At 37.5% G+C, this 8,864-nt stretch overlaps 1 protein-coding gene across 2 annotated transcripts; it reads left to right on the forward strand.

Moving 5' to 3' along the window:
• Nucleotides 1-2,290: 2,290 nt before the first annotated feature.
• Nucleotides 2,291-7,960, forward strand: LOC131776273 (protein FAM124A). 2 transcript variants are annotated; one of them, XM_059092446.2, is made up of 2 exons: nt 2,291-2,345; nt 5,997-7,960. In XM_059092446.2, the coding sequence occupies exon 2, from the start codon at nt 6,084-6,086 to the stop codon at nt 7,062-7,064; it is 981 nt and encodes a 326-aa protein (XP_058948429.2). In that variant the 5' UTR covers nt 2,291-2,345; nt 5,997-6,083; the 3' UTR covers nt 7,065-7,960. The 2 variants fall into 2 exon arrangements, with proteins under 2 accessions (XP_058948429.2, XP_058948428.2); XM_059092445.2 differs by lacking the exon at nt 2,291-2,345 and adding an exon at nt 3,152-3,357.
• Nucleotides 7,961-8,864: the final 904 nt, after the last annotated feature.

Raw genomic sequence — 8,864 nt, forward strand, 5'->3', positions numbered from 1 at the left:
TCTTGAATGAGAACACTTGGCGAACTAAAAAGCGACTGACATGTTCAATCAGGTATGCCTGATCTACTGCACGATTTCCTTCGGTCTTAATTAGCTTTCAAGCACTTCGTTCTCAAATGGTTCTGTTGCCAGGACATTGTAAGAATATACGCATGACTCATGTTTTTTTCTTGATGAAGGCAGCGCTTTCCCTAAGTCACAACTCGTTGTGGAAATTCATCTATTCATTGAAAATTTTTCGTGATAACTGACATCTGTGAAAAACTACTTTACATATGTTAGACGGTGAGAAAAGATTCCTTGTCTTAACAAGACACAAATATTTCAATTAAATCTAAATCACTTAAACAGCTGAAATGAGTTTGATTGCTCACGCAACCTTGTTTACACACTTTTTGTAGGCGGGTTTGTAATTCACCCCAGAAGAAGTTTTTAATTGGTAGAACTGAATTTGCTGAACGGAATACGGTCCTTACACTCTGAGGTTGACCGATTGACATCGTAAACCTTGTTTTCAATGTTAGGGAATGTAAATTGTTATCAAACTCGAAGACTTCCAAAACCTTAGTTTTCGATATGGCACCTCTTTGAAAAAAGTGACCATTTTTATCTAAACTTACAGTAAATGAAAGTCAATTGAGTTTGAAAGTATGTCAAAACAGTCTCGAACGGCAACATTTCTGTTCCTCATGATTATTCATGCATCAATGAATTGAAACGCCGGAATTACCACATATTGAGATGGAAGAGACAATACTATACGGAAAGGTAACTAAAACATCTAAAAATTTGTCACACAACGTCCTTGCCGCCCTCTGCAAAACTACATTAAAATGGCGCGTGTTTTTGAGAATCCTTACCAGGAGTTTTCACACTTATATTTTCATATAGTCAAATTTTCTTTATTCTGCCTTCTTTTCTGGACATTAAATTCATATACCTCACAACCAGGGTTATCTGCGAACCAGAAGACCGACTGAGTTGTTCCAAACGCGATAAAACTTTGATCTTGGGATAACTGCTTGAAAAACCCAAATGCCATGGCGGTTAATCCAGGATTAGCCGCAGATAATTGTGCTTCAAGCAACTCGGCCCAGTACTTTTATTTTGGAGGGAAATAGCGGAGGAGGAACACGGGAGAGTGACAAACATGAAGAAAACTGCTACGTCACTCAAGGGGGTTGGGAGATCAAAGAAATGATCAAAGAAAGCGGCAATTTTAGGAATGCTTCTCAGGGAAAGAAATGTTTAGTCATATTTAGATATACGTATAGGCGTATGTAGTACATTTGTTTTGGAAAGAGCTTGATATAGGTATCACTTTCGCAGAGGTGTGCTGTACAATCTAGAACAAATGCAAAAGAATATTGCTGACGAATTCCCACGGGCGGGCAGATTTCTAATTGTTCATTTAACAAAGTTATCACGTAATCGAACACTTGTCGGAAATTTTTTTTCATTCTTTTTGATAATAAAACAGTTTGAACATTAATTTAGGTGATTTCGTTTTAATCACGATGACAACTCTCGATTTCTTGCGTCGTCTTCACCTCAATGACACAATTTTATTTCTGATTTCGATATGAACTTTGTTTCTGATATTATTTCTCTTTAAAAGCGGAAGAACTTTACTTTCTGTTGTGAGAACGCATTCCAGAGAATTTTGCAATGTCCTTTTCAAGCATTCTATTGAAATTAGATCCCTCTTTCCTCAGAACAGTGATTTTGAACTACGCCCGAACAAAACCAATGTACCTGTTTATTGTATCATAATATATTCGTTTATTAAACACTCCTTTATACTAAGTAATTGCAAAATTGTTCAAATTTATTTGTCTAATTGAATCATAGAGTATTTTAAATATTAATTGATTACTTTGCGGTTCCGATATTTATTTTTCGATATTTTGAGTGCTCGACACGCCTCTTAAACAGCGTCTCGGTTAATTTTCCGTTAATTTATCTGTTTTCAATATAACTTTCCGTTCCCGAGGGCGGGAAACCTCAAACCTGTCTAATGTACAAATGTACTAATCTCTCAATCGTTCCTTAACTCAAACTTTACTGAGAGAAATTGCTAATTCTAAAAAATTAGATTCTTCCCTCACTCGGCCTTTCGACCTGTTTTAAGTCTGTGTTTACAGGAAATAAACACTTGAACATCAACTACCGCCGTCAACAGGTGGTACAATATATCTTTTGGTGACGCAATTGCGTGGTCACACTTTTCCCGTGTATATACTTCTGTATGGGAACACGAATTTCCTTTTCTTTCTTTATTACCCGTTGACTAGCTAAACCGCAGTTTTGGACCCAGTTCTGGCACAAGACGCAAGAAACATTCGGTGAGTTTATTTTAATTAATTCTTTGTTGTCACCGAAGATCGAAACTTAAAACTAAAGTTTTACATCAAACAGTTACCCCTTTCGATTTCAGTAGCTTTTTCATTTCGTAAAAGCTCGTATACCTCATTTCGAATATTAGCGGACTCGTACTGAAGACACTGAAAAAATCTTAATTTAGGAATCTTCCTGTGTCAATTAGACTTTTATAGCAACTTTCCTCCGGTCATCGAAAGGCGAACAAAATGAACTTGAAGAATGTTTTTGTTTGATAGTATGAGTGAATTTTTCTTACAAAGATACAATCCGGTGGCTTCTGACGCTTCAGCGCCCAGTTCCGCCGAAAAGATTAAAAGAACTCATAGACGAACAAATAATTTTATTCAAATGGTAAATCTGGAGAGGCACCTTGTAGCGGTTTAATGCCAATAGATGTCATTTTCAAGATTGACAATCTTTATAATTTTGAATTAATTTTTTTAGTTGCATTTCGTTTGCGGTGTTTGATTGGTTTCCGATGTCGATCAAGAACTTTCAAGATAAAAGAAAAAACACACTTATTTTATATCCAGCGTAGCTTTTCAAAATTTCTTTGTTGTCCATATGTAAAGTATGTTTTTTTAATCCCTTAGCTATTAATTCAGCGGGAATGCCTTCTGCTGAACAATTCTTTGTTTGCAATGTTTTACATTACCATAAGGATTGAAATATATTTATGCATTTCATTGGTTGTTCGTTCTTGAAAAGCTTTTATCATGCAGCACGGAAAAACTTAAAGGGAGTTTAATGAGCATTGTTTTCGAGTGAAGAGACAATATAATAATCACAATACATCTCTCATCGGCTATTTAAGGCAATGGCGTTCTTTTTAATTAATGCATAACGCCGATTGTACAAAAGTTGGCAACGTTTCGTTTCGCTACTCGCGTAAAGTCAAATTCAGGAACCACGTTCGAAAACTTGATCAGCATTCAGAGGAACTGAGGATTTTGCTTGCCATATTTCAACACCGTGGTAAGTGTTAGAGTTGATTGTGATGTGATCCACAAGGAAAGGGGAAATTGGCAAAATAAATCGCACGAAACTAAATTAGTCTCGCGGCAAACGTCTACAGACATGGTTTTCTTTGAAATTATTCGTACGCTCGGGAGATCTTCGTCGTGTTTAGATCTAGTACACAAAATTACAAGTTTATCTTAAGCGCCAAGGTACTTCATTTGTTTTAGAATGTACTTACCCATGTACTGAACTCCTTTTATGTTGATAAATTTTGCAAAGCGATTACAATTCTCGAAGATGTGTATAGCGGTTTCGTTGAGAGGAAACCATACCCTGTGTCGATTTTTTTTTCAGATCGCGTTTTTCTTCTCTCTTTACTGAGAGCATTGAAGCTTTGATTTTTAGCCAACCCTTATTGTCGTGGCTATGTCGTCTTTTAAGGCATAAACTCACCAAAGTATTGTCAGTTTTTATATTTATTTTTTTCACTCGAGTCTAAACAGTATTTCGTTGGCGTTCCCACGTGCTGTGAGGTGACAGCTGTTAGGCAGAATCTGTTTTGAATATGATTTTCTAGCTTTTTCATCTTAACATCTCATCTAGTTTCAGATTTTTTCAGCGCAGTTTAAAATCTAACTGAATAAATTATTGCGTCGGCCCTTTATGCAGAAGCTTTTCGGGAATTACTTTTAGGATTTGCTTTACCAACTAAATCGGCATTTAAGAATTTTGTAAGAATTAAGATGTTACCTGCTTTTAGTAGATATCTGAAAGCCTCACAGCTGTAAATCGATCTGAAATCTAACAAACGAAAGAGGGCACATTTATTTTCATCAGATTTTGTTACTTTATGAATTGCGTGATATAACTTGCTACGCAGGGAAATATTTTTTTTAACTCCATTTCCTGATAAATCGGTACTGATAAAAAATTGTAGTCGTAAGGTAGTAAACAATAAGACAGTGTGAAAATCTATTAAGTGCATTCAGCATTTCGGGAGTAAAGCGCTCGAGTCTATTTCGCCGGTTGTCGTTACCAAATGCAGTTATCTTTTTTGCTATCTGAACATATCTCGGTCTGAACCACACATTGGACTTGAGTTTCATATTTTTTCGTCGGATATCTGAACAAGTTATTCCTGAAACAAAGCTGCGATTCGTCTGAAAACTGATAAGATCCTCCGAGTGCGAATTGAAAATTTTGTTTTTGGGGGAAACGTGCTCCCAATTCCTCGTTCCGTAAATGCAAAGAAAGTCACTTTGTTGAGCTTCATGTCTTTATCATCATACAACCGGCGACATTCGCATTGCAATACCTTTAAGCTTTTTAAAGTAAATCTCTCACTTATGACCGAGTTTGAGGAGTTTTGCAAAGCTTGTTTTACGTTTGATGATGTGTAGGAGGTTCTTAGCAATGACTACGTAGTAGTTCCGAAGATTTAGGTAGCCACTCAAAGAACTCAAGTAAGTCTCGATCATTATTTTACTGAGCTACTTAAAAGAAACTCTATTCCAATATTTTGAAATAATGCTTTTATCAGAGACTGGAGTTTCAAGGACGACATGACGAAACTCATTGAACCAGTTCAAAGAACATGCGTTATCACAATAGAATTCTACGCCAAACGCAAATAATCCGATAATTGTACGTGTGAATTAAGGAGAATGTAATTAACAGTTCCTGTATTCATTTAAACATATTAGAAAAGAGTACAATTGATTAACCAAGGCCGTTTTAGATTCTGAGACTCTTAGATAAGTAGTTTTAAGCTCTTCATGTGGCGAAATAACTGTATATGAAACCCGGCCTTAAATGTACTATTCCAATCTATTTTAAATCTTTACGTCAAAAGAGACGATGCATTGTTTTAGTTACGTAGAAAACTTTTTATTACTAAATCATGTTCAGTGATGATTCCAAAATAAAGCAAGCCAAAGTGCTTTAACCCTCCGATAGAAACGTCATAATACATGTATTGTAGACAGAGAGAGTAGTTTTACACGACTACTGTCCGCATCCAAAACAACTGAATGAACGCGTGCATGAAGCGGTAACCATGGTGGATAAGTTGTAATGGATTAATGTATCCAGACAGAATGCTCGCTTTGAAATTTCACAACGCATGTATCACAAGCCCTCAATTTTAGAATTAAGAGCTGTTTCTTACCCTTTTGAAAGTACTTGGACGATCCTTAAACGGGTGGGTAACAATTGTGCCTGTCAATAAAAGTTAATAAGGTAAACTGATACGTGAGAACGATAAATTTTAGTCGCATCATGTGAAAGCCGATTGCATAGCACTCTAAGAGTGGATCTTTGCTTCAACTTTTACAGCTATTTCACCAATTTAGTTGTCCTAACAATGAAATCTGCCAGTTACATCGTTGAGATCGAAAACGAATAGTGCGTATGCGACTAGTTTTCTCCTTTGACGTAAGCACAGTAAGGGAAAACCAAAGCGTAATGTATTACAACTACTTCACTGTTATTACGATCATAATTTCAAAGTATTTCAACTGATTTTTGGCTCACTTTGGTAACTTTAGCTGGCTCTAGTCGCACTTTGGGTTTTTCTTATTACCAAGGACATGCAGATAACTACATCAGTTCTCTTGAAGAAGTGTTCTGATGCCATTGCTCTCTTTAAATTTCAGATTACTCGGGAGAATTATCAAATGAGGCATGTTTCAAGTTGGTGTGGGAAATAGACAACATCAATAAAAAGAAAAGACTGGATCAATATGGAGGAGGAATTTGCCTCGAACGACGAGGGCTTCGACGAAAACATTTTAGAGGATGAGAATTTCCAAGTGGCTCCTGACCCTTATAATTGCACTCTACAAATACACGTCAAAAAGGGGGAGGCCAACTCCCTTAAAAGGCTTTATTTGCCGTTTCTCGAAGGAATGGACCCTACATTTCAATTCATATCAATCAATGAAAGTAACGATGTCAATGCCGCATTGGACTCCTGGACAGATGAAAGTAATGATTCCAGCATTTTACAATGCCAGGCAATAAGCATTGTTCTATTTCTTTACGAGACGTTTGGTCGCTTATCAGCCATTGATGTCCAAAACAAACTCAATTTTCCTCCTTGGAAATTCCACCACAGGGTAGAGTTACCTGCGGACGCAAAACCTCGAGTTACTGCGCTTCAAGACTTTTACCAGACATTTCCCGGGCTTCCGCTCTGGTCTGTTTGCCCGGTGCATTATGGGAACGAACACTTGCGTTTTCATATATTTACGCGGAACTTTATGCAGATGAGATCGTTCTATGAGATTTTAACCGGGAAGAAAGCCATCAGCGGATCGCCTGGATTTTGTTTCTTTACCATTTATTCTCAAAGCGGCTTTGACGTTCAGCTTTCCCTAAAACAGTTGCAGCAGATATGCCCCAAACCGTCGGAATTTGTGCGGTTAAAGTTTAAAATTAAAGACATTGATACAGTGTTACCTTATCTGGGCGAGCAGCCTCATGTACAAAAAGAAAATGGGTGGTGGATTGTGACTGACCCTGACGGTAATGAACTGATCATAGAGGAGACTGAGCCGAGTCATACCAGAACGAGGACAGGCAGACTCCTGTCGAGTACAAGTTTAGAGACCTCAGACTATGACACAGCGTCCATCGACACAGAGAGTTTAGCAGGGAGCATGAATCGTTCGCCTCACGGAACTTTAAATGCAAGTTTTTCAGAGAGTTTTACGCTATTCTGAGAGTTAACTGACCCTTAACTTACGTAATGAGTCGTTCTGATTCAAAGAGACGGAGGGAAGTGTTGTCGAATCATCTCCTCATTGAACACCTCTTGCGATCTGATGACCGCTATGATTTCCTGTTTAGATTTTCGAGAGAATGTGGTGTTATATCGAGCAAACACCCTACAAAGGGTGTATTCTCATCCCTTTTTTACTAGCAAATATACGGAAATTTTCAGAAGCTTTTTGTTTAGGAGCCGCTGGGTTGAACTGTCAATCATGAGCAACACAAATAGAATCACTGACTCAGATATTACCGAATCACCCTCCTCCCCCCTCCCGACTGACCCCCACCCCCAAAATAGAACAACACCAACTTGATAACAACAATTTCTATTTTTCATACGTCTTTCATAATGGTGGGCATGAATTTTACTCTTAAATTTACATGCAAATAAGCTATCTTTGCCTCGCTTTTGAGAATACATTTTACTGTTTTTAAACATGTTGCCGATACCAGAAAGGCTAGTTTATGTAAATGTGAAAAAAATGGCAATAGGGCCCGCAATTTTTGAAGATGTCTATTTGATATACAAAACTTAGAGAAGCCATACAATGTTTCGTACTAGCTATTCTAGGAAATGTCAGTTTCAATGCTTTTGTCATGTTTTGGAAATGATAAACTATAGTGAAAAGCAGATTTATCATGATTTGAATTTGACTCTATGGATCGCAAGCTGCGGTCAAGAAGTTAACAGTTGATGAGACAAAACTGATTTTCTTTAATATTTTTGTATGAAAGCTTACAATTGATTTTGAATTGAGACAAGATATTTTTGTGTTTATGTCAAAACCATTCACCACGCGACGTGGTTCCTGAAAGGAGGTTAATAAATACTCTGTATAAAGTTGATATGAAACTAATGGCTCCAAGTAAGAATGTGTGTTTAACAATTTTTAAAATTTCGTTCATTAATTTTACTAGGATATCAATCAAAGCGAGAGTTCGTGTTGCTCTGCCTATATAGGTGCGATTATGAATAGGTCTGACTTAGTGATTATTTGTGAGGTATTTTGAATTGATGTCGCTCGCAATTCACTCCTGCTACGATTCAGTACAGGGCCGTAGAAGAAGGGGGAAGCCCCCCTCTCCACCTTTTTGAAAAAAAAAAATAATTAAAGCAAGACTTACCAGTCAGGAATTATTAAGGTTATTTAAGAATGCTCCCTCGGCCCATCATTAAACACCTACATCTGTGCTATCTATAGTGTCTCCTCAGTTCAAAATTGGCTCCTACTGACCTGCAGCAAGAGCCTATCACAAGTAATGGGCTCCTGCCTGTAGTAAATTTAGTTTCATTCAAAATCTTCGAAATACATCACTCCTTTTACGCGCCGGCTGATCGTTTCGATTCATGGCGTACTCATCTTTCAGCCTGCTTATCATCGAGAGTTAGCGTTCTCTTCAGCTCTCTATGCTCCTCCGCCGTCAGCTTTCGGATGGACGGTTCCCCCCCCCCCCCACCCTCTCGTCCCGCTTCTTTCGTATTTTTTTTTTCAAACCTTGGATACCATCTGACTCCTATTGGAGATTCGCGACCCGTGAGGAGAGTGCTGCAGATGAGTTATAATTTGATTTAATTTTATATAATTCTTATTCAGCGATAAAATAACTTAACAAAACATGACAAAGTTTGGATAAACGACTCATTATATAAAACTTCCTCCTGAGAAGCCGGATAACATCTTTGATCGGTGGCAAAATGAATCCTTGTTAACCATGCTAATTGCTGAGAGACTATCTTCTCCTTTCAATGA

The sequence above is a fragment of the Pocillopora verrucosa genome, chromosome 8 (genome assembly GCF_036669915.1).
Source record: "Pocillopora verrucosa isolate sample1 chromosome 8, ASM3666991v2, whole genome shotgun sequence".
NCBI classification, from domain to species: domain Eukaryota; kingdom Metazoa; phylum Cnidaria; class Anthozoa; order Scleractinia; family Pocilloporidae; genus Pocillopora; species Pocillopora verrucosa.

Coding starts and splice junctions, on each gene's coding strand:
- LOC131776273 (XM_059092446.2), top strand. CDS start 6,084: ATGGAGGAGGAATTTGCCTCGAACGACGAGGGCTTCGACGAAAACATT.